Source organism: Montipora foliosa, chromosome 7 (assembly GCF_036669935.1).
Source record: "Montipora foliosa isolate CH-2021 chromosome 7, ASM3666993v2, whole genome shotgun sequence".
NCBI classification, from domain to species: Eukaryota; Metazoa; Cnidaria; class Anthozoa; order Scleractinia; family Acroporidae; genus Montipora; species Montipora foliosa.
The window spans coordinates 24,920,512-24,946,869 of NC_090875.1; the positions used below are offsets into that span (position 1 = coordinate 24,920,512).

The following is a 26,358-nucleotide window of genomic DNA, read 5'->3' on the forward strand; positions in this document are numbered from 1 at the left end:
AAAGTGACTGAGATGTTCTGACTACTCAATAAATAAATTATAAAGCTGTATCAAAGCTGTGGAATGTACACTTTACCATCTGCATTTCAGTAGCAAGTTGGTTAAGTTGGAAATCACACTTATGGCGTTCAATCGCATACTACTTCCGTTATGCATTCGAATTTATATCATGCGCCGGTGCTTGTGACTGGAATCATAATCTGTGCCCTTGGTTCGCTTCGCAACGCCCACGAGCTCTGTGCAAAGGTGTAGACAAGCTTAGCGTGCAACCTTTTTTTTTTCTTTTTTTTGTAGAGGAACGTAGAGGAACTGAGAGATAACAACCTCTCAGTCATTCAAGCAAAAATAAGTTAAAAGAAACATGGAAAAAAGAAGTCTTCGTACTTGGCAACGAGCGGGGGATTCCACTTGGTTTACCAAAGAAAAAATTACTGCTCTGAGCATTCCAAAATGAACCTACTTAATCATATTCTTTGACTTCTTTTCGAGGTATTCGGATTGAGGATAGTTTTGATGCCACGTGCGACTATTTTTAAAAATGATTTCATCTGAACTGTGAAGGAAAGAAACATAATCCTGACTGACTGACAATATTCCACAATACTTACACAATTAATACTACATCGGTACACAATATTGCTAAAATCGGTTAATTAATGGTGAAACATACATGTATAGGGCTTGTAGGGACTGTTTTCTGACTGTAAATACTCTTTAACATTTTTCCAGTATTAGGTCAACATCCACTTACTAAACAGATATGTACATAGAAGCAATCCAATGTAAACTCTCATTGTACCTGAAGAAGGCTGATTTAGTCAGCCGAAATATACTACACCACAAAACATCAAATCTACGTTGTATCGGCTCTTGCTCAAAATTTAATAGTTTAGTTTATCAACTTCTTTAATACACCATTTTTTCCTTTCTTTCGACAAAGTCTTTCACAAACTTTCAACTCGACATCACAAAAACGCGTTCTTTTTCCATGTGACCTTTGTCAAGCGAATCACGTTTATAAGACACGTTAAAACATTAAGTATAGAAAATCCTATTTACGCTAGTGCATTTCGTGATTTTTGGGGGCGAGTGATCAGTATTTTGAAAGTTCTCAAAATTGCCACGACTGATCACTCCATTGCTTTGTTTCCATGGCAACGTCCGTATTGCACTCTGTGAATTATTTATGTATTTGTCATTGACCAATCAGAAAAGCGATATTTAGTATATTTAACAACTATTCACCGAAGGAGCTCGGCTAGTGGTGGATGTATAGCACTATCCACCGACACTGAGGTGAATAGCTGCTTTAGTATGTATACTAAAACAGTGAGAAAATATCGCACAAAAAGGTGATTTTAACTCATTTATTCCTGCAACGATTATGCACTAGTCATTTGTTTCCCCCACCCCCCGACCCCCGGGGATAGTGGGGACATATGGGGAAATTACTACGGCAATTACGCGAGATTACACCATAATTACGCCTATAGGGGGTAGGGAAATTACAAGATTTTCGTTCCTCTGCCCTACCCCTCTGGGGACATACAGGGGGAAATATCGGGGAATTCTTACCTAGGAGGACTGGGACTGAAAAGAAACGAACAGCAATGGTAATGAGTATTTTCACACGTGCAAAAATTTTTTTTTGGTTGCTTATTCCTGTCTTGTTTCTATCCAGTTCTTTTTTTTGTTTGTTTCGTTCCTTATATAGTTCATGTGGCACACACAAATGGCAAGAACTGTATATTGTGGTAATCTCCCTAACATTTCCTTGATGACTCAGCATCTTTTAGGAACAGAGGGGTGGGGGAATTACGTGTGTTTGTCTGCTCTAGTCCCCAGTGGAAATACACCTACTTTACAACCATTCAAATGTAATTTTCCTACCCATCCCCGGGGGTCAAGGGGTGGGGGAAACAAATGACTAGTGCATTACAATATTTTGTAATCGAGTTGCTCGGAGGAAAACTGCAAGGGATGTTTGGAACTTAAGAAGGCGATCAGGGCGCACCTTTAACGCTATCCAATGTTTTAGATCGTTTTAGTACACACTAAAATGTACATATCAAAAATGTTCCCAGCTCTCAACAAATAAGGCTTCACCAGAAGAGAGAATCTGCCCCATACAGATCTAGAGGACAACATTACTCCCTCGATACCTCAAGGATGAAGTTTCTGTTGCGACGATTTGATATCACGTCTGGTTCAGTTTAATTAAAGCGTTTTGTTTGCGCATGTTCTGATGCATACCCATGGCGAGACGAGGCGAGACATGATGATAGTGAGACACATCATGAAACTAATTACCAAGGAGTACTCGGAGAGATATATCGAAAAAATATGGCGAAAAATAGTTTCGGCAACCTTTTAATTTTTCTGCCAGGTTCTTCGTTTCAGATGGTTTGTCAGCTGTATGTGAGTAATGTGTTGTCACCTCCGCCATTTTCTACTTGCTGATAACATACAGCTGTCCTGATTTATTACATTCACTGCTGGCCGACTGACCGCGGTGGATATTTCAATATTTTCCCGCCTTTGTACATTCTCGTCACCAGAGCCTCTGGGGCCCAGGAAGACGACGCCGTGCGGCAGCTGGTGGCAGCCTGGCCGTGCGGTATATTCTTTCTCCCGCCATTTTTGAAAATAACTCTGACAACTGCGGCCGGTCTTGGTCTGACTTGGCCGACGACTTAGCCACCATTTTGTACATCAACCGATACATCAACTTCGCACAGTAAACTCTGTTATGACCTGTAAGACTTACATAAGTGAGGTAGAGGTATTGCCTAAATATAGATGCACAAAAGATACTAATTTCGGACAATTTTACTTACCCCTCCCCAGTCGAAACTACCACGGTCACCGGCAACCACTGCTCCTTAGAAACAAGATGGCGTCTTATTGATAAACATACTGGTTCGCTTGAAAGATAATCTTGCACACAATTACAGCAACTTATACTAATCTTGCTGCGATTATGGAAGAGTCTGCATCAGGAAAATGGGAATCGGACTCAAAGAATTATTTGGCGAGCAGAAATACAGCAGCCGCTCGAGGTGTGTTGACAGTTTGCTTGTACAGAAGTCAAGGTTTTCCTTTCATTTAAGCTTATAGAATAAATTAATTAGGTTATCTTGCCAGCAGTGATTAAGTGTTGCTCTAATACTGTATTTTTGGTTTAATACCATTGTTTATTTGTGAATCAATTCGGCATTCAGAAACCAATCGACTGAATCCTATTTTGGTGGCATTTGAACAAGAACTGTCAAGATTTATAAAGTACATGAAAAGGAAGTCAGAGACTGTGCTAAGGAGCAAGAAGAATGACGAAGAACCCATAGCCAGAGGGTAAGGTTAATGTACTACTTATAAAATACCTGGATCGTTTGGTAATCATATAAAAAAAATAATTGCCTGCAGTGGAGGGGACTTCACAGATCATTGTTTCACCATATATATATACATATAGGACCATATAGTTGAAGCAACCTAAACCTTTACTAATGCTAACATTAGGCCTAAACACTATGCTTTAGATAATGTTTAAGTCTAAGGTTAGCATTTTTGTAAAGATTTAGGCTGTTTCAGTTGTGGCAAAACAGTGACCTGCAACTGCACTTTACACCGTCCGCATGACTGCAGTACGGATCAATGTCTAAGAAAATGTTCTAATTAGAAAAGTTTGAATTAATTTGCATTGGTATTATTTGACAAAGTCTTGCGACCCTTTTGAGCTTTTGCCCCATAAATTTAACCCCTTTTCAATGATTTCTATTATTTTAATTGTTTTGAGGACATTGCATAGTAGCGATTAAAAGTCTTAAAATTCCAAATGATATGAGGCCAGCATTTTGTAATATCATTGCCCATTTATTTTCACCTGAACAAGAAAGTATGCTTTAAAATGCATGTAGTCTATCTCAGCTACTCAGGCTTTGGCTTGTCAAAGTGTGTTGTTGCTAGAATTTTTTTTTTTTTGTATTTTATTGATGTTTATCACAAAAATGTAAAGTAAAGTAAAGTAAAATACAGACTATAACACTAACCATGACATATACCTCATTGTTTGGAATAATATGTAGCATAAAAAAGGTAAAGTGACTTTAACGTCTGTAGTTCCTTCTGAGCTACAAGGCTGGCATCAGTGGAAAACGACGGTGCGCCCTTTACCCCCTCCCTCTGTCAGTGCTCTGTTTTACGATCGTTTAAAGCTATAGATGCTCAGATAAGAGGTAAGTCGAAACAGACGTTGAAGTCACTGGGGACCTCTTGCTCCGAAAGCCACACACTACCCAAGTGAACTAGGCCTGCTCCTTGCATAATGCCTAGACTAATAATGTGGCTGGAAAGGTTGTTTTAGCTGTGTGGGTGCTCATAAGCCACTAGGTCACCAAATTAGTTTTTAAGGTATTTTTCAAAATTAAGTTTAAAGGGTCTTATAACAGGCTGTACTGTTGTCATGGCAACAGCTGAAGACTCACAGACACCCTTAAAGATTGCCTGACAATTGTATTGGTCAAATGTCAAAATGTTTCCCTACAAGGATTGACAGTATTGTAATAATTTTCCATTGGGAACCTACTGTTACGTAAAGAAAACCCTTTCAAGCCTTCTAGGTTGGACACTGTATTGGAGATAAAAACTCCAGGGGTGTGCATTAAATTAAATGCATTTCTTGACCTAAGGGTGCAGTAAACCTCAATTATCTGGACTTGCTAGGACTTATCAACTGAGTGATCCACTACATAGTAATGTATCCGGTGGATAACAGTAATTATTAAAATCTCAACCTTTGTTAATGCATTTCTCATGCTCTGATTGGTTTACTCAATCTCGGTTATCAGTTCATATTACCTTAGTTTTACTTTATATGGCAAATGATTGTGCTAATCATGCTAAGCTAAAATTATTTTTGCTGGAAAGCAAAATTTCTCTCGGTTCAATTCCGGTAAGGAATGTTTTTGTGATGAGCCTGCGTTCGTTGGACCACCAGGTACTACACAACATCACATCTTCATCAGGTTTTTTAGATTTCGCTCAGATTTAGATTTTCTCACTTTTTTCACTCTTATTTCGTGCTTCCAAACTTTTGGAGTTTAAGGAATTCAATAAAACAATTATCATTCCATTCGCACTTGTTAGATATGAGACTCAGGTTATAGCCCACTGAGCGCTACATGCCTCGTTGGCTATTATTTTACTATCTCAACACGTGCTCATGGAATAATTATTGTTAATTATTCATCCTTTGAATAATAATTATTGGGATCATAAGTTAACAGTTGTACACGAGTGACCTACTGTATGTGCTAAGGCTTAGAACCCTGTTGTACAGAAGCATCCTTTTCAGAGAGGGAAGAGGATTAACCCATTAACTCATGAGCCGCCCCCTGCTGATAAGTAAAATCATCTGGTGTCAGACAGAGTAAAATTTATTTATTTATTAGTCTCACTCCCAGCTGTTACCGGGTAGCACCGTCCGTCTGTCAGAAATTTACCTCTCACCGCTGGCTACTCTGCCTTGATTTTCACTCAAACCTGGGTATCTTGAAAATGAAGACCCTAAGACCCATAAGACCCCTAAATACCACGAAAACTCGGAAATGGATAAAGTACCCCAAAACCCCCAATTTGGCTAACCCTAGGCCTAAAAAGCCAAGCCTACAGTTACATGTAAGCAAATTGAGATTTTTGGGGTACATGTACTTTATTAATTTCAAAGTTTTCGAGTTTTCAGGGTCTTTATTAAGGGTCTTTGTTTTCCCCTCAAACCCTTGTAAAAGACAAAAGTGATTGCCGCTCACATTGATTAGCCCAGGCGTCTACTTCAAAAGTTATTGAAACCCCTGCATCCCCGAGGGTCAATGGGTTAGGGAGGGGGTTTAGTAGTGGTAGCACTCAGTATTTCCTTTTCAATAAAGAAGCTGGGTTAATTGAGCTTTGAATCTAGGATCTTGTCAGTGCTTGAGCAATATTTTGATGATTTCTTTATCAGGTCCAACACTTTGTTTTCAATGTGGAACAGTTATGAAGCACGTCTTCCACCAACCTACTACCAAGAGAAATTACTAGGCACTGGAGACTTCCTTTTTTCTGTCAAGGTGCACTATTCTAATGCTTACATGTACATCAGGGCAACAATGTTTTTCATTAGACAGCTTAAGTTAACCAATCGACTCCTCAGGTACTCTTAAGGAAATTGCCCCCAGTTGAGGAGTAGAATTGTCTGGCCTTAATTAAACAGTTAAGAGTAAAATCTGTGTCTATGAAGTAAAAAATATCTTTTGCTTATTTTAAATACCTTCAAAATTGATGAAGATCGAGTGGTGTTTTCTATTTTGGAACATCTTCTCTCATTTCCAAGATTTTCAAATTGATGATGTCACAAACTGTGTACACATCACTGTTACAGTAATAAATCACAAAATTGAAAATGTGTCCAAAAATAGATAACACCATTCTTCATTATTTTGAAAGATCTTTTAAAATAAGCAAAATTATTTTATTTTTACTTCAAAGGCACTTTTAAGTCTCACTCTGAGAGGTCAATGAGTTAAACTTTATCATAGACTGTATTCATAAATGGCGGCTAAGTAATTATTCTTTTGTCTTTATGCTAATCATCCTAACTAGCCTCGTAAACACGAGCAAAATTCAAAAGAATTTTTGTTCCAAAGTGAGGCTAGTTAGGATGATTAGCACAAAGACAAAAGAATAATTTCTTGACTGCCATTTATGAATACAGTCCATAGTACATTAATATTGTTATTCATTTCAACGTTCAGTTTATGAAGTTGAAATATAATAATAATCAACTTGTATTTAACTTGAACATAAGTTTCCCATCTAAAAAACAAAATTTAATCTTTCAAAATCTCATTAATGTTATTATTAAAAGCTCTTGAACAATGGGCCCATCAATGAAAAGTCCATCACTTAAATGAGGAGGCCACGTTATGCTTTTCACATTTTATTTGTGTCAAAAAACAGAATAAAATTAATGATCCCTAAAATTTAATAATTTTCCTACTTAGATCATGTAAGCGTCGGTGACGACATGTAAGTTAATGTTCACATAATTGCATGTGCATTATAATGCATACATTTACATGACTGTACTTTCCAGTGAGACATCAAGCAATTCTTTTGCCTCTGATTGCATGGATTGTTTATTATGCATGGGAAACTGTGAATGTAGTTATTGTAACAGGTCACACTGTTGGGATTCTTCTTGAAACAGTTGTTCTGCAGGTAATTATTTTTTGTTCTGTAATTTCTTTTGTCTTCTAGGAATACAAACTGGCCCAGTTTCATTGCTATGGCAGATATCTCACAAAAAATGTAAAGAGAGGAGTCACCCTGGAACAAGTTGCAGATCTTGATGCTGAGGCTTTTGTTAAGATGCATTTTTCATCAAGCTTTGATGATTTAGCTTCTTCAACAATGGTGGTTTGTGGAATGCTTTGATTGAGTGTCAAGTATTTATGAGTCAATGAGTCAATGAGTCAACGAGTTAGTGCAGTTAATTAAACCATAAAATGAAAGCTAAAATTTCAGAGAGTGCTTAGCTGGCCTAATCACTGAAACGAAGGCTTAGGCTTAATCAACAAATTATTGCTTTATTGACTGTGAGTCCATTGACTCATGACTCATGACTCATTGACTCATTTGACTTGATTTAATTTGCTTAATGTTAAATTTTACCTTGTAAATTTACCAACAACTGTTGATATTGAAATGCTACATGTAGAGCTGGTTCATCAATAATAATTTTCTTTGTACATACACCACTGTAAAGCATGAGATTAATGTTAAAAAAAGTATCTCGCTATATGGAGGGAACAAAACTTAATAATTATAATGCATTTTCGTGACCTTTTATTCAGTTTAGGTTTTACTTAATTAAAGACTGTGCACAATAATAACATTGATAGTACATATAGCTATTCTGTAACAAAGAAAACAAAGAAATATGATTACCAGTTACCACAAATCACTGAGTTTTAAAAAATCGTTAGAAAGTGATTTTCGTTGTTGTTCTTCTTTTTTATAAAGCTGAGAGCAATTTTTGGTGAGGCTATTTGTTCTTATCGTTCAAGAATTGGCGAAGACCCCAAGCTTCAGGTAAGTACAAAAATGCTTCGTTTAAGTGGAAGTGCACTTGGCTATCAAGGTAGCTAGTTCACAGGCACTCCACTTTTAACAATCTGATAGAAACAGGATGAGACAACCTGAGTTGGCTATGTACATGTACATGCAATTAAAGCGCTGTGGAGTTGAATTTGGGACAACCGGAAACAAATCCAAACCAGAGGTTACATGTGGAATGGGATTTGAAGTTCGAACCCAAGTCAACCACATGCAAACCCAACACCCTAACCACTGGACCAGGCTGCCTGCTGGCCAAAGTGATGGCAGTGTTGACTGTGATAAGTTAACGATTATAATAATGTTGACAACAAATTATTTACATGTAGCTGAAAATTGGCTATTGATAATCCCAGTTGACAAAGTTTGAACTATAAAAGCATTTCAGTCTATTTTTTTTGTGAACTGGGTAATTTTTCTTAACCAGGTGAAAAAATTTTAAACCATAGTAAGCAATTTTTTTAAAACTTAGTCTAGGTTTTTTTTAAATCAACTGTCTAAAAATGGGATTTTCTTTTTATGGTGTGTATAGTTAAAAAACAGGGGCTTGGTTTTTTAGGGGATCTAAAAAAGAACGAGACTCTCCTCTTCTCTGTTCTACTTGTTCTCCCCTCCCTCATCTTCCCCATTGTCCCTATCCTACCCCACCTTTTCTTCACAGATCTATCCCCCCCTTACCTTCCAGTTACCTCCCTCATTGAACACCCCTTATAAGCACCCCCTCTACAGCACTTCTCACAGACAATAATTCATACTTGTCAAGACTTTTCATACATGTCCAATACTCCTACATAATGAGATTCCTGGTACGTCACAATAGACATCACAAAGTGTCCCACTCTTTAAGTCTCGCAAAACTGTTACTATTTTTTTAAGGTTAAGGTTGGGCGACACTTTGTGATGTCTATTGTGAAGTGCCATGAATCTCATTATGTCGGAGTATTGGACAACCCTCAGACTTTTCTTTTTACTCACCCGAATTTGAACTTGAACCCCCTATCTCTGAATCTGCTGCGCACTTTCTTTCCCACCTGATCAATGCAATAGTGTAAATGAAATCGATTTCTATGCAGAAATACAGGAATTGAAAAGACTCACAAATAAATTGTTATTCAAAAGATGATTTTCACGGCAAGGCCAAACATTTCTGTGGTCAAGTTACCATATCAAGTCACTTGGTAAACCCTTTTCTTTACTTCACTTTCCCACCGACACAGCACCACAGCTTCTTTACAATCTAACCCCTTTATCCTTCAAGTTAAAGAATGCTTTACTTCCAATAACCATGGGCCAATATTTTTAACCCAATGACCAAGACAACGGTTGTTTTAGACTAAACACTTCAAATAATTGATTACTCCAATCACTACAATACTTCCAATCCCTTACCTGGAATGCAGTGTCTCACACTTGCAGACTTTCCACTGCAGACTAATCCTAACACATTTATTGAAAGCTGACTATTTTAAAATGGTTGCTTTAATTAATCAACTTAATTACTACCTATCAGCGCTAATCAAATGGGTGCTTAGACTTAAATACTGTTTATCAGCAATATTTGTAGACAGTCTGCAGTTGTCATACGCCTCCTGGAATGCTATTAAACAGTAACTGTTTCAAATAAGACAGTGCATAACACACCCTTGCTGTATCATCCAGGATGTGAAGCTACATGTACATGTATATATTGGTCACATTGCTGGAAGGCATTTAAGTGCTCTCTTTTGTTTCATGTCAAAGGAAGACAGCACCATAATTTTTATCCTGATTTTTCTTAGAATCCAGATGAAGTGTCTCATTGTGAGGTTGTTTTAAAAGTTCTTCGTTTGGCAACTCAAGCTGCACTACACAAGGAGGAGTTATGCTGGCTGGTGTTTAACGGTAAGTCACGTCATTATTATATTACAAGATTATTTTCATTAAAGTGGGCTTTGTCACTTTATATTCAGTTCTTTTCTTTATTTATCCATCATTTTTAACAATGATGTTTTTGTTTATATTTAGGCACTGTGCATATCTACTCAATCTGCCGTCACTTAATGGCTTGTGGACACAGTATTAAGGTGATTTATTCAATTGTTAACAAAATTTACTCAAACATCTGAGGAGAGGGATTGATAAAGTTGTTGATGTGGTACTGACATCCACACCCTTTTTATTATACTGCATTTTACATGCAGCTTTGTCCTTAAGGAATGTAAAGCTTTCTCAAATAAATAAGTTTTCAAATGTTTCCTTAAACTGTCATAGTTGTGTGTGTTCCTTATGGCTGAAAGTTCTTGAAAACTTCTTGAATTTTTGGTCTGAAAAAGTGTACGAACCCTGTGTGAGGCAAAAGCTCTGGTACCGAAAGATTTGTTATGAACTTTGGTCAAGTGTACGCTTAGGAGTAGTTCATTGTTGGATCTTAAGTTATAAATAGATTGTTCCTTAAGCTGATAAGATGACAGATGTAAATTGGTGCATGACTGTGGATGGCTACACAAATAATCATTATTTTTGCTTTTGCAAACAGGCATTAGATTATTTGCTTTGGGCCTGCATGTGTTTGGAATCATCTGTCCCTCTCCTGACTGTTAACTACTTGACATGGCGTGCTACACTGTACACTGCTGTGTGTCAGTGTTATTTTGACCTCAAGGTTCCTGTACATGCTGAAGCATTTGCCAAGAGAGGACTGGCAAAGGTGAATGAGCTGAGTGAAATTGAAAAGATGAGCACATCTGAGGAGACAACGGCCACTGAAGTGGCATTTCGCCTAGCAAAGACCAGATTGCAAGCAATGATTTTCAAGAGAGTGGTTTTTGAGACTCGTAAGAGACCTAAGGGGCTCCTGAGACCAAAGACAAAACCCAACCTCAAGGATTTTGCTCATGTAAGTATAGGATTCTGAGAAAGTTTTCCTTATTTCCCATTGTCCATATCAGTCTGCAAGGTGATGTGGACCGGGGGGCCTGGCATGCATGCAATCCCTTGGGCTGAGAAGGAAAATCCCTCGCCACACTCAAAAGCCTTTACATACAGAAGCTATTGGCCTTGAGAGTAGTCATTTTGAGGTACTAACAGGAATAATTATGTTGAGAAACTCCAGTCTTCAGGTAGAATTTTACAGTCTTGACTGTGTGATTGTGTTCAGGGTTTGTATGTGTCTTGAAAACCCTTGAATTTTGAGAGAACATTTTCAAGGCCTTGAAAGTCCTTGAAAATCTCTGCTCTTCATTCCTGGCCCTTGAAAGTCCTTGAATTTTTCTGACCCTCATTTTAATGTTTGAAAACTTCAGTAAAAATGTAGCCACTCAAGTCATGTCATACAAATTAAACGTGACGAGCTGTGGGGTCGAGAATGGTTACCAGTTTCTTTGCGTTATTTTCATGGGTCTACGTTATGGAAAATGAGCAAGAATTGTACTGTCAGACTATTTCCATGGGTAAATTCTTCGACGTAAAGAAAAAAAAGAGGTCCTTGAAATTTCAAAATTTGGCCCTTGAAATTTCTTGAAAAGTCCTTGAATTTTTGGTCTGAAAAAGTGAACGAACCCTGTGTGTTGCATGTTATACTAAGTTTGTACATTTTTGTTCACTTTAATGTCAGAATAGTAGCTACAGTATTGAAGTTATCCATGGGCTACAGCCTGTAGATGTGTCTGGTGGAGTATGTGGCATCAATGTAACTTTTCCATTGGTATAATAGAATAGTTCTATTACCAATGGCAAAGTTACATTGACGCTTTTAAAATATTATTTTCAGCATGCTTGGCCCAGGACACCCACTGAACGCTTCTTAAATGATCTGCAAGGTACTGCAGCTAAATTTTTAGCAATACTGGAGGCACTTAGTGAAACCCACAGACGCACACTGCACTGTGAAACCCCTGCATCAGATGCGGAGGATACAGCAATGGATGTATGTGCTGAACTTTTCTTCGCTGGGGTGGAAATTATAGCTGGAGGCGGAGGTACTAAACAGCATCATGGAGTGAAGCATGAAAGTAGCAGCATTCATCCGTCTGTGTCCGAACTGCACAGTACATCCCTGATGGAGCTAGTGGCAAGAGGTACAGTATGTGGTTGACTATATAGTCATTGTGCAAAATGATACAAAAACATTTAGCCTCTTTTAGTTTGCGAAAACCAGCAAAGTTATTGACATTATTCTGGGTCATTACACTACATTATCAATAATTTATGTAGATTAACTTGATAAATAAATATAAACTTAAATATAAGGGGACTCATGTTGATCAGAGTAAATCTCTGTCTGAACTAGGGCTACGACACCCAAATTCTTGGAACCAGTCAAGACAATAATTGGTTAGTGAGCGGTTAGAGTGTCATTTGAGGCCATATAGCATCCACATGCAAATCTGTCCCCACAATCACTGAGCCATTGTTCCTCCTTTTTTGTTGGCATTGTCTGGCGTTCTTGACTAACATTACATGTATGTTGTTTTGCAGGAGAGAATGGTGTCCCTCTTCCTGCATTGGTCAAATTTGTGAAACAAGCATACAGCTATGAACAGTGGGAAACCTTTGCACTGTTGGTTGAACCCACACTGCAGCTCTTGCACCAACAGAGTGATATGAACAGCTTGGTGGATATTAAGACACTGCAACTGATGCTAGCATTGGAGCCATTTTACAACAATTTAAGAAAATCAAAGAAAACTGCTCACTTGGATGAAAGTGATACAGCTGCCCATAATCAAGGTACAAACGTATGTCAGCAAAAATGTCCATAGCTTCATATAAGTTGATAAACTCAGTGTGTTGACCCGCCAAACCCTAAGAAACATGATCATGCACACTAATTGGGGACACTAATTGATTTTTGTGGAGAGGGGAAAACCGGAACACAAAGAGAAAAAAACTCTGGGAAACGAGAAGAGAACCAACAAACTGAGGACACCACTGCTCCACACCTGCTCCTTTTCATCTTTGAGTGACCATTAATTTTCTGTAAATCAAAGTTATTGTCGGTTAGAGCATCCTGAATACTTTACAGGAGTTGTGTTGTGATTCAGTATAAAAATATATATTGACAAAATTTCCTGGTAATGTAATGAAATTTTTGCAGGTCGAACTGGAAACTTGTTAGAGGAACTTGTCCATCTAGCTGATGTGGTACAGTCATGCTCACAAGAGCCATACAAGGTTACTTTGTCTTTGTTTACTCTTTTTTGAAGTAGGGTGTACCTAGGTGGAGAAGAATATTATTAGTTGATGAATTGCTGGTAACTTGCTGCAGCTAGTCAATTTTTTGACATGTGATGTTAATTTTTCCATCTGAAAATCACTTTTTTTTTCTTTAGAACACTGGGATTTTTGTGTCATTTTGTTGCTACAGTGTAGTAAGTGTAGCATACACTTGCTGCTAGCAATTCCTTGATAAATGTCCCAATCTCACTGCAGCTTTTGATTTCTCTCAGTCTGCCATCCTCTCTAAAGACCCTGACATGATGGTGGATGCAGCTCTGTTTCTTTGGTCAAAATGTAAACCTCATTTTCAGCGAGTTATGTCTTCATCTTTGGAAAACTGCAAACAACTGCTAAATGATGTGTCTTCAAACCGGGTAAGGTGATGTTTTGTGAATGCTTTATGTGCATGCCAGTGAGAGTAGTCCTTTCTTTGTTCAGCTAATGTTTGTGATCGACCCTCCATTTTCTCTTCCCTAAATTGCCATGATCTGTTTTTGAGAATTCCAACACTCAGTTGCACAAAATATCTGTCTATGTCTGTATTTGTGATGGTTACAGTCCCTATGATGCTGAGTATGTTATAGCGGGCCTTTGACTTTTGGCCGATCCAGTTGGGTCCTGGTAATTAATGGAACTAATGACGTCAAACAAGTCGAGAATGTAATTCCATTCTGAATCGTCAGAACATTCACGGCATCCGAAGGGTAACTATTGTCCAACATTTCTATAATGACTTAACAAAAAGCTCTAGATTTTCAACAAGACTTCTATTTGTACACTTTTGCACATTTCTTGCTGAAGAGATGTGATCAAGTTACTTCTTTGACATCATTAGTTACCAGGCCCAACTAGCCTGGCCAATTTTTTTTGGCAAATAAATCAAACACTATGAGGGAAATTTTTTTGAAGCACTACACTCCAGTCACCATAGATATTTAAACCAAAAATGTCACACGGACAGGGACTTAAAAAAAAACCAAACATCATGATGATGATGACACTTCAGTCAACTTTGTTCATAATTCGTTCTTTAACTTCTCCTTATGCAGTGGCTGTATGTCCTAACAGTGGTCCATTCAGCATTGTCCTGGACCAACGCCGCATTTTTTGATCCCATCCTATGTGCTGAAGTGACTTTAAAGTATTCATTGTTATTGGAAAGCAAAGCAGGTATCACTGGTGATCAATTCAGGGTTAGCAGTGCTGAGATGGAAACGCCTGCATCAACTTTCTCTCCTGAACAGGGGACAGATGCAAAACAGGTGGGCCAGCTGTGGATTTTATTTTAATTAGCGCTACAAACATTTTAAAATAACTGTATGGCGATGGTTTATTACATGCTAAAATGTGGTTTTCTGCCACCAACTGATGTTGAGATTGCATGGTTACGATTCAGACCACCAAAATAATTGTGAGTTAAAATCAGGCTGCCTTGGGGCCCAGCTCTTCAATTTCCTTTGTGTTTTAGGAGAAACATGATGCAGATTCATCTGAGAAACTAGCTAGCCAAGCCCATCTGAGAAGCTTGTCTTTAGATTGCAGTAAACTGATGATTGTTGCCTTGGATGGGTTAGGAACAGGAGTGCGTGATTTACTGAACAAGGTAGTCGATATCCTTGATCAAGGTCTCAATGATATCGCCAGGTCACGAGATGTGGTGATTGACAGAAGCAAACAGAACATTGCTGACATTAGCTGGATAAAGGTACAGAATATTGATCAGAAATACCCCATGTTTAGTGACATCATAGGCAAAAGCAATTTGTATGTAATTTATTACGTTGTTGTTGTTGTTTGTATCATAATTTATTATATTGTTGTTGTAGAGTGTATTAGATTTGGGTTTTGACTGCTTCTTGTTAATAATTATTAGGGAGCTTATTAGAACGCGCGTTTTTGAGACGTGGACAACAACCGGAAGTGAGCCGTTTTCTCTTTTAATTTGTATTCACACAACCACATTTACATTGCTAGCTATCTTTTCTCCATTAGAGATGATGAGTTTAAAAATCTGGGAGATATCACTGTCCTGGCACGTGAAATGTTCTCTTCCGGTTGCCGTCCGCGTCTCAAAACCGCACGTGCTTAAGCTCCCTATTATACATTTGTACATTGTGTAATGTCATCTGTAGTGACTGGCCAAATTGGTTACTTCTTTTTTGGTTTCAGCCATTGAACTGTTGAATTAAATTTTGTTTAGGGACTCACTCGCCAACATGACTGAAGACAAATATTAATTTTAACATGAGATTAGGATAGTGGTCTTTTGAATAGAGCGAGTTTCAATAAGTGTTGTGAAACCAAAACCTAAGTATAATAATATTACTTTGGCCAATCAAAAAGGACGGAGACAATCCAGCAAGCCAATCAAAACTTGAAGTAATTACACATAGCTGACATAAAACGCTGGAAAATGTGCACGTGTGAGCCACGATTGGTTTTGGTTTCAATTCTGATTGGTTGAAAAAGTGGCGCGAGAACTTTGAACCAATCACCGAGTGAAGTAATGCAAAACAAAAGCAATTCGCTAATTACTTTCAACACTCGATTGAAAACTGCTCTATTACATGTAAATCAGATGAAGATGATAACTGTTTCACTTTTACGTTAAAACAGCGTTCTTCCAGTTCAATTGGAGAGAAAAATGATGGTTTCACTTCAGAATCTGATGGACCCAGTTTGTTAGAGCAGACAATTGAAGCTTTGCACATGGAGTTACTATTTGTTAAACACAGGATTTCTGTCAAACTTGCCAACCTTGGACATGCACCTGATGAAAACAAGAACAGGGCAAAGAAACAAAGGGTAATGGCAAACTTTGTGTGAAGTTATGAGCTAAAGCCAGTTTATAGAAAGTTGCTTTGCCAGCACAATTAGAATCTGTCGGTATTCATGCTGCTATGATCGTATTAAGTTGATACCAGTTTAGAAATGATGCTGAAAGTTGCAGGAAACTCACAAAGGAGGATCTGCAGAAAGGAACAACAAGCAGTGTCCTTGAAATAAGTATTTGACTAATTTTGGCCCTTCACAGAGGTAGAGATTTTTTTTTTACTCATATAGTCATCATAGAATCCACCAATGACCAGCTCCCAACGTCAGTGGCTAATATCATAGCTCAGATGGTTAGAGCATCGCACTGGTGTAGCAAGGTCACGGGTTCAAACCCCGTTGAAGTCCTGACTCATTTCATATATCATTTCATTCATAATCAATCATAAGCCAGCACCGTATAAAGTATTGTTTCTACTTAGACAGTCTTACCACAAATAAAGTACTGTCAGTTATAGGGGGTGTGGATTTTTATTATTACGAAGTGCAGTAATTTAATATAAATTCCTCTTTTGTTTGACAGGATAAGATTAAACCTTCAGAGAGTTCATTTCAGTTAAGTGAGGTGGAAAACACAATCTACACAGTATGCAATAGGAATTCTCTGTCCAAAGCTTTGCTTTTAATGCACATAGCCACGTCACGGGGCCAGGTTGGAACTGAGCACCAAGTGAGATTGCTTCAGGTATACATGTACTTAATAACAGACAATGTGCATCTAGAACTTTTTGTGTGATACTCTTACCAGTGTTGGGACACACCTAGCATCATCTTATGTTCTGTGAAGCACTTTTCCCTATATATATCAGGACTATTGTTTTGTGATCAATATTCTTGTCCTAGGTTGTACATGTAGGTTGATCACCTTTGGGTCTTGTAAAGCTGCCTTCCTATCACACACTGCTAAATTCATGACCTCAGTATCACCAATTTTTCTGTGATCATAGGAGAGCCAAGAGATGATTAAAAAATATCAGCAACAGGAAAGGAAAACATCCGTGTGGAACAGGCAGTCAAACGATACTAAAGACGTGTCTCCATCAGATGTTCCCTCCGCTCCACTTTTGGTCTATCGTAGTTCGTCTACACTGATATTCAAAGCTGCTCCTTTCAAATCTACAACTGGACAAAAGGTTGGACATTGAAGTCAGCATAGAATTTGTTTCAAGAGTCAAAAATTATGTCCCCTCCATTAGTTGTTCACTCGCTGATTCACTGATGCAAGAAAATGAAAACATTACACTCCTGTACCTTGCATTTATACAGTACTTACATGTATTATTTACTTGGGTAAAAGAAAATTGAAACCACAATTATGGCAAGCCGTTACTGCCAAAAGCCCTTCAACTTTCTGGAAACCAGGTTGAAATCCATGTTGACACGATCGAGTTATAGAAATTGTAGGTTGAGTTACGTCTGGGGATGGTCGAGTTTCGTGGAAAAAGCTCCAGTTCTAGCTACTGATTGTTGAGTTTCTGCGATCTTGTGTCGAGTTTTCGCTATTTAGTGTCGAGTTTCTGCGATATAGTGTCGAGTTCCCGCGATCCAGTCTTGAGTTTCTGCGATCGACTGTCAAACTCTCGCTAGCGAGTTTTCATATTCTCGCTAGCGAGTTTTCAAATTCTGGCTAGCGAGTTTTTTAAATTCTAGCTAGCGAGTTTTCTAATTCTGGCTAGCGAGTTTTCTAATTCTGGCTAGCCAGTTTTAGAATTCTCGCTAGCGAGTTTTTTAATTCTCGCTAGCGAGTTTTCTGATTCGCTAGCTCTCGCTAGCGATCGAGTTTTTCAACTCATTCCCAGGACCTGCTCTGACAGCGTTACCCATAGGTCTATGCCTCTATGTATGCGTTCCGGTTCTTCGTTCTCCAACATGGCGACAATTGTGGAGGAACTTCGGAACTTCTTCATAGGCTTTAACGAAATTTTAAAACAGTTAGAGTCTTGTGACGTCAATCTTGCGACTGAATACTCAGAAAGAAAACTAGAGAATTATGTCACTATTCTTTTCGGGATGATCTGCCAAATTGAAAGCGGTGAAAGATCAGAGCATCGAAGCAACTTACTGACGCTTCTGACAGCGCTTTATGAACTGTCGTATGGGAAACTGGAGATATTATCGAGTCAAATACAAGAGCAGTCATGTCTTCAGCGGAAGTCTTCTTACTATCCTCAACTTGAAAAGACTGGAGGTCGGCCCAAGTTCTCACTAACTAAAGAGCAGCTTGTGAATCTTCGCGAGACTGGTTTAACGTGGGCGAAAATTGCCTTGTGTCTGAATGTTAGCGAAAGAACTTTATACAGACGAGTTCAGGAATTTGAAATTGATGGCAAATTTTCAGATCTATCAGACAATGATCTAGACGAACAGTGCTTGGGGTACCTGTGACTGTACCCATCGATACATCCATGAATTACAAATCTCTATGCTATTAATTTATGATTACTATCAATGTGCCACAAGCAATTTGGTGCACGAACATTATAAACTGGCCTTCGAATTGCACTACTCCTTCGAGTTGCTCTGCCCACAGGATCTATGGAATTAAGCCTTTCCCGTATCCTCCAACGCTGGATTCGCACGCCGCTGCCCTTCAAACTCCCGCGTATGTAGCTTTCACCCGCTCGAGGGGTTAATGCCATGATGGACTTGAGCACTGTTCGTCTAGATCATTGTCTGATAAATCTGAAAATTTGCCATCAATTTCAAAATTCCTGAACTCGTCTGTATAAAGTTCTTTCGCTAACATTCAGACACAAGGCAATTTTCGCCCACGTTAAACCAGTCTCGCGAAGATTCACAAGCTGCTCTTTAGTTAGTGAGAACTTGGGCCGACCTCCAGTCTTTTCAAGTTGAGGATAGTAAGAAGACTTCCGCTGAAGACATGACTGCTCTTGTATTTGACTCGATAATATCTCCAGTTTCCCATACGACAGTTCATAAAGCGCTGTCAGAAGCGTCAGTAAGTTGCTTCGATGCTCTGATCTTTCACCGCTTTCAATTTGGCAGATCATCCCGAAAAGAATAGTGACATAATTCTCTAGTTTTCTTTCTGAGTATTCAGTCGCAAGATTGACGTCACAAGACTCTAACTGTTTTAAAATTTCGTTAAAGCCTATGAAGAAGTTCCGAAGTTCCTCCTCAATTGTCGCCATGTTGGAGAACGAAGAACCGGAACGCATACATAGAGGCATAGACCTATGGGTAACGCTGTCAGAGCAGGTCCTGGGAATGAGTTGAAAAACTCGATCGCTAGCGAGAACTCGCTAGCGAGAATCAGAAAACTCGCTAGCGAGAATTAAAAAACTCGCTAGCGAGAATTCTAAAACTGGCTAGCCAGAATTAGAAAACTCGCTAGCCAGAATTAGAAAACTCGCTAGCTAGAATTTAAAAAACTCGCTAGCCAGAATTTGAAAACTCGCTAGCGAGAATATGAAAACTCGCTAGCGAGAGTTTGACAGTCGATCGCAGAAACTCAAGACTGGATCGCGGGAACTCGACACTATATCGCAGAAACTCGACACTAAATAGCGAGAACTCGACACAAGATCGCAGAAACTCAACAATCAGTAGCTAGAACTGGAGCTTTTTCCACGAAACTCGACCATCCCCAGACGTAACTCAACCTACAATTTCTATAACTCGATCGTGTCAACATGGATTTCAACCTGGTTTCCAGGGCTTTTGGCAGTGACGGCTTGCCATACACAATAAATGAACTTGCACATTTGAAGTTTATCCATTCATTTGTCAGGTGGCATGGTATCGATTGTTCGCAAGGTCTGCCAATAGCAGTAATGTGAAAGCGAGGCTCAATGACTATCAGCTCCCGGGGACTGGTGAGGAGGTATAATCCAATGAGAATAGGCCTTTTCCGAGTTCATGTCTGCCTCCTCTTCAAAGTGAGTCTAAGTGCAAACTTTTTGTGATGGTAATTAGTTCTACTGATTTAATTAGGTTCATAAGAAAAACTTCGCACTTTGACTCGCTTTGAAGAGGAGGCAGACATGAACTCAGAAATGGCATGTTTGTTTTTTCCAAGACTGGATCGCTAATTGTGGTCAATCAATTCAAAGGACTTCAAACAATAAACAAATTTAGTTGGATTAATCTGACGCAATTCACTGCTGTTCTTTCTCCTTATGAGGTTCCAGCAACTGCTGACACACTGTTTTATGTGCGTGGGCTCAAACCCAATGAGAAGTACATGGCAGCTCTGGCAGCTTACGATGAGAACGGCAAGATGATTGGTGGAGGTATCGGCTTGACCTGCCCCCCTGTGTTAGCAACACATCCATTACCATCACTGATGGCGTGGGGATATTTAGCTCAGGTAATAAAAAGTACAGAACGTAAATAGGGTGGACTATTTTAGCAGTGTTATTTCTAAGTGAAGCTATGATCCTCGCAGTTATGGACGCAATTTTTGCAATTGCGTAAGGAAGCCTGAAAATTTCAGGACTTCAACAGGGTTTTAACCCGTGACCTCGCGATACCGGTGCGACGCTCTAACCAACTGAGCTATGAAGCCACTGACGTTGGGAGCTGGCCATTTGTGGGTTTTAATGTTCCTGTGAGGAATGAATCAACGATGAAATGATATATGAGCTGCGGATATTTAATCAAGTGATGAAGTCCTGAATTTTTCAGGCTTCTTTACGCAATTGCAAAAATTGCGTCCATAACTGCGAGGATCATAGCTTCACTTGATTTCATATCCGCAGTTCATATATGATCCATTTCATATATCATTTCATTGAAGTGTTATCTTTGCTAGCGTACTCTGGAAAAATAGGGGAACTCAGAACCCCTAAAACCTTCCTATTATTGGTCTGGGTGCTCCATCATTAAGCTGCAGGAAAAAATGAACATTTTTTTTCAAAAAAAAGTTGAAGAAGTAAAAGATTTGGATACCGATTATGCCGGAAGAAACACATTTCCCTTTTTTTACTTTATTCCTGTCTCTTCAATAGACAGGCACGACTTAAAAAAGGTCACGAGATAAATAAAAATTTGTTTTGCGATTATAAATTTTAGCTTGAAATCTGCCGTTGTATAGTACTCGATGTGATGGTCTTAGCTCTCTCTGCAAAGTTTATAATAAAATTATCAGCTCGTTCTTAAAAATGTGCTCATCTCAGTAAAATACGTGGAATAAAAGAGTTATCAAAAGTAGAAAGCTGTTAAATGGTTTTTACATTAGACTTGAAAAAACAAAAATGGCTCAGGTGGTTGAGCATCGAGCTGTCATGCAGGAGGTCCAGGAGGGTTCGAAACTCGGCATGCGCAGTATAAACCGGCACTCGGGGTCTTAAAATAACTGAGGAGAAAGTGTGGCCTTTGTAATTTAATCTGCAAATAGTTAGATTTTCAAGTCTTCTCGGATAAGGACCATAAACCGTAGGCCCCGTCTCACAAATATCCTCCATGTTCATTAGTTCCCTGTGAGACGTTATAAAAGAACCCGCACACTATTCGAGAAGAGTAGGGGATGAACTCCCCGATGTTGTGGGGTGACCTGTTGTCTCCAGCAGAAGTGGCCAGCTTGGTAGTGATGTCTCTAAAAGGGCTTTATGTATGAGGCCATCTAAACAGAAACAGCCATAAGTGAAAAAAGGACTTAGCCGAGTGCTAAAGCATGCAGCTGTATATATATTGCATGCTTGCCATTTCTACCGAAGCGTTTTTGATATAAGATTTTTGCACCACCATTTAAACACTTGCATTGTACCTCATTTCAGCAAGTTCATGTTAGTACTTCTCAGTTCGAAATGCTTTGATTTTGATTTAAGAGTCTCAATAAAAGGAACTGCTCAGACTGGAAAGTTATCCATTTCTTTTTCAGCTTTCCTTTGCCTCTGGTGTACTATCCATTGCCAAATCAGCTGCCTCCGTTTTGTGGAATCATTTTGTGAAGGAATCAGAGGATCCTGAGGAAAACTCTAGTATTCAATCCGCTGCTACTGACATATGCATCTCACTTAAGAGGTTTGTCAAATATTCTCTCTCTACACCAGAAAGGCGTCTTTTACAAATGGGATGAAACGTGGCTGGTAATACAATTTGGATTCAATACTATTAAAAGAACTGCTGGGAATTAAATTACACATATTTGCATAGGTTTTGAACCTTCATGTGCAGAAGAAAAATGCAGATATGAAAAGATAAGGCAATAAAGACCTCAACTAACGACGACACTTACAAGAACGAAATTAAAACGTTCCTCGTTCTTGCGCAGATTTTCCTACATTTGCAACTTCTTCTCGCGTGCAAAATGTCTTCCAACTGTCCTGGAATTAAATTTGCATAGATGACGTTGAGTAAGGGCCGATTTACACGATACGATTTTGTCGCATGCGACAAGCTCACGACAGGCCTACGAAATGACTTGCGATTGTCGCAGCGTTTTAAAACATGTTTTAAAATGCTACGACATTTTTTCTGACGTACACAACAATCGTAAATCATGTCGTGGGCCTGTCGTAAGCCGTTGTCGCATGCGACAAAGTCGTACCGTGTAAATCGGCCCTAAGAGGGAAAAGTTAAAATTTATCGTTAAGAGAGCTCACGTTGTCTAACCTAAAATGTGGCCATTTCGCGTCGTTGTTGTGAGCAAACGTTCGGTAAAATGTTACCAAAATGAAACATGCACAGTTGAAGCGTACAGAGCCATTGTTTTATTATTCTTATTTTTTGCTCATTAAACCTCTTGTTTTTGGCCTTTTTGGTCACTTTTTTTTTCGCGAATAGATTGGGTTTACGGTCAGATCGTTTCACGGTCAGATCATTCCAAGCCAAGACAAATAGGCTATTAGATAAGTGGTTGAAAAAGAACAAGTAGACAAATTGAGATAAGACCTTGCAAGCAAATCATGTTAACAAATGAAAATTTCAAAGGCCAAGGCCAAGCTAAGACAAATAGGCTATTAGATAAGTGGTTGAAAAAGAACAAGTAGACAAATTGAGATAAGACCATGCAAGCAAATCATGTTAACAAATGAAAATTTCAAAGGCCAAGGCCAAGCCAAGACAAATAGGCTATTAGATAAGTGGTTGAAAAAGAACAAGTAGACAAATTGAGATAAGACCATGCAAGCAAATCATGTTAACAAATGAAAATTTCAAAGGCCAAGGCCAAGCCAAGACAAATAGGCTATTAGATAAGTGGTTGAAAAAGAACAAGTAGACAAATTGAGATAAGACCATGCAAGCAAATCATGTTAACAAATGAAAATTTCAAAGGGTCCAATTTGGTCTGGACTCGATTTAGGGATTTCAGTTTCTTCCTATAGACAAGACCATAGTTAGTGGTCTTATGGCAAGACGAAGCCAAGGACTGGAATTATTCTTGCAAATGCGAGGCCTTGAAATAACTTTTCAGACTCTTTGGGGACCTTGAACATCTATGACCTCGACTAGAGAGAGAACGCCATCAGAAAATATGAGTTTTCTTTCTAAGACGTTTTCAACCAACCTCTAGAGACGCCAATAACAATAGAAAAATGTACAACTTCTGGTGGACGAACAAAAGAAGCTAATGAGAGATTTTTTGTTTTCGTCCACCAACATGGCGTCGATGACGTCACGTGAAAACCTCCTATTGGTGATATTTTTCAATTATGGCAACTCATTTCTTGCGTAAAGTTTTTTCCAACTCGTTGTAATTAATTTGGGAAGAACGGTATGGACAGGTACAGAAGAATAACGCTAGAAATTATCGTCGTGTGCTCACGTCGTGAACAGATCCTCAAATTTGGTCATTTAACGTCGTTGTTGTTCAAGCGTGACGGCAATTAGAAATGTACGAAAATGCAAAACGCACGTGCGGGGCGTGCAAAGCGGGTTGTTTTTTTTTTTTGGCTCATTAATCATTAATCTCGTTATTTCCATTATTATTTCTGCCGTTCTCGTCATTGTTAACGTCGTCTTTGCTTAATCTCCTAATTAATTGTTCCGGGATGCGTGCATTTTAGTGTAAAGAACAGTTAAGGCCGGGACAAACTGCTTCAACATCCTTCGATTTTGTTGAACAATGTTGAACATTGTTGACTGCTGGGATGGGCAAACGATGTTAACATCGATTCAACTTCAATTCAACGTTCTGCAGTAAATTAATTGGAAGGTCTTGTATAATAACAATGTATTTGAATTTTTCAGTAAAACAATTTTGTTTGCTAACAGTGAACGGGAAGGGTCGAGATTTGATAGGAGTACATAAATTTGCCCAATTGCAAGGTGTTTATGTTGCAGGTAAAACCCGGTCTCAGGTTGAATCCGTTTTTGCAGGTTGAAAAGGGGGAGTTGCAAACGTTTTCAACATCGCTGTTCAACAAAGTTGAACGGATATTGAAGCAAATGTTGAAGCTATTTGCCGGGTTTTTACATACATCAAGTATCCTAATTCACGCTTTTTGCTCGGTTATATCTCTTGTGGCTATATGAGATTCTTGACCGCAAAATGGAGTTTAATTTATGTGGAAGTGCGTTAATAATGAACCGTATTTGTGTGTACTTTCTTTCCTTTCGCCTTTAGATTAGATGAGGACAGGTTACGCGAGTCATCGCCTGTGTTAGCAAGACTGTTTCTTCAAAGTATTTTCATCTCCGTGGACAGTAGAATTCGTGAAGGTCATTTGTTCTGTGATTGTCTGTGTGACAATGGACCATTGTACAGCGGACAGGTCAGTAATGTGTTTGGCATTCGCTTGTCTAGTTTAAAGAGAAGAACGTAAATGCTCAGTAGCTCGTTAACAAGAGAGGCAATGAGGAAATAAAATGCGGGGCACTAACCTCAACTAACAGGATGCAATTCGTCGGCTATTTCCAAAGTGTGGTCAGTGACCACATGGAAATCAAACACCTTGCATTACCTCTGAGATATACCGCCTCCTGTAGCCACTGTACTAAGACGGGTGCTATCCTTTTGTCAGAACTGGTCAGACCAGTTAGTTTGCAAAGAAAATGGGTAGGTTAATTGGTTGTGAAAAATTGCTTTTTTGTTAGCCAGGGAGGTAGAGCGGTTTTCATGCAATAGACCATATTCGTATTCTCAGTATTGGACTGGAACTAGCTTGCAATGGAGGCTAATGCGGGGGAATATATTAAAAAGTATTTGCATTTGAAAAGATTCCCCCGCATTAGCCTCCATTGCAAGCTAGCTCCAGTCCAATACCGAGAATACGAATATGGTCTATTGAGTTTCGAAAGTGATTAGTGAGTTACTTTGGTTTTGCATTACTTCACTCAGTGATCTGTTCAAAGTTCTCGCGCCAATCAAAAGTGAAACCAAAACCAATCGTGGCTCGCGCGTGCACGTTTTCCCGCGCTTTGTGTCGGCTATGTGTAATTGCTTCGAGTTTTGATTGGTTTACTGGATTGTCTCCGTCCTTTTTGATTGGCCAAAGTAATTACTTTTGGTTTTGGTTTTACGACACTCGATTGAAACTCGCTGTAACATTTGGTGAAGTCCCTTTAATACTATGGTTCCAACTAAAAATTACGTTCTCGGACTAAGTAAGCAGCGTTCTAGAACAAAGGACATGAAAAGGTTAACACCCAGAGATTCAGCGTTAGTATCTCATTACAGTGGCCACTTTAGTTTGTAAAGTTATCCAGTTTTAGTATTTCCTACGTGCTAATGCATGTATGCATATTGTAATTAACAAATCGAAAGTGGTTCAGCGTTGTCTGTACTCTTATCGACAATGATATTCGTCATCACATTGGTCAAAATGTTGTGCGCCTCGTGAGTCCACAACAAGTTGAAAGTTTTTGTTTCAGAGCGTGAACAAAAGCATGACACAAAGAAAAAGCAAGCGTTGTCTATAACTTTCTCGCATTTATGATTGGTTTATTTCCCAAAATGGGCGTTCCTGATTGGCTATTACATTGCGTGACAAATTGACGCGAGCATGACGCCTACAGCATTGTCTAGACTCTTATCGACAACGGCAAATTAACCAATCAGATTGCGAGATTGCAAGCAATTGTGGTAAAATAACTTTTCGACGTGTGCCCCCTAAACCAGTGAAATATCACTTATGTTCTTAAATGCAGGCGTTAAACGTCACGAAATTACACCAAGCCAAACCTGTGTCAACTCTAACCCTAATTATATCGCTCCCTTGGCCTCCTTTTGTAGACCGCATCCTTTTGGCTTGCCCGAAAACGGACAAGGCCACA

General features: G+C 38.9%; 1 protein-coding gene across 3 annotated transcripts in view; it reads left to right on the plus strand.

The window, feature by feature from the left end:
• The first annotated feature begins 2,877 nt into the window (after nt 1–2,877).
• LOC138011525 (cilia- and flagella-associated protein 54-like) overlaps nt 2,878–26,358 on the plus strand; it is a 62,920-nt gene continuing 39,439 nt past the window's right edge. Inside the window, exons 1-21 of one of the 3 annotated variants that reach the window (XM_068858570.1) lie at nt 2,878–3,059; nt 3,222–3,351; nt 5,999–6,104; nt 7,294–7,452; nt 8,059–8,127; nt 9,930–10,032; nt 10,156–10,214; nt 10,667–11,026; nt 11,900–12,206; nt 12,607–12,858; nt 13,226–13,302; nt 13,578–13,721; nt 14,397–14,609; nt 14,816–15,052; nt 15,964–16,152; nt 16,703–16,864; nt 17,127–17,312; nt 19,931–20,023; nt 20,324–20,509; nt 22,022–22,164; nt 24,710–24,857. In XM_068858570.1, coding sequence (XP_068714671.1) covers nt 2,981–3,059; nt 3,222–3,351; nt 5,999–6,104; nt 7,294–7,452; nt 8,059–8,127; nt 9,930–10,032; nt 10,156–10,214; nt 10,667–11,026; nt 11,900–12,206; nt 12,607–12,858; nt 13,226–13,302; nt 13,578–13,721; nt 14,397–14,609; nt 14,816–15,052; nt 15,964–16,152; nt 16,703–16,864; nt 17,127–17,312; nt 19,931–20,023; nt 20,324–20,509; nt 22,022–22,164; nt 24,710–24,857 — 3,402 coding nt within the window. In that variant the 5' untranslated portion in view covers nt 2,878–2,980. Of the gene's footprint in view, nt 3,060–3,221; nt 3,352–5,998; nt 6,105–7,293; nt 7,453–8,058; nt 8,128–9,929; nt 10,033–10,155; nt 10,215–10,666; nt 11,027–11,899; nt 12,207–12,606; nt 12,867–13,225; nt 13,303–13,577; nt 13,722–14,396; nt 14,610–14,815; nt 15,053–15,963; nt 16,153–16,702; nt 16,865–17,126; nt 17,313–19,930; nt 20,024–20,323; nt 20,510–22,021; nt 22,165–24,709; nt 24,858–26,358 lie in introns of those variants that run through there. The other 2 variants (XM_068858571.1, XM_068858572.1) reach the window with 2 other exon arrangements.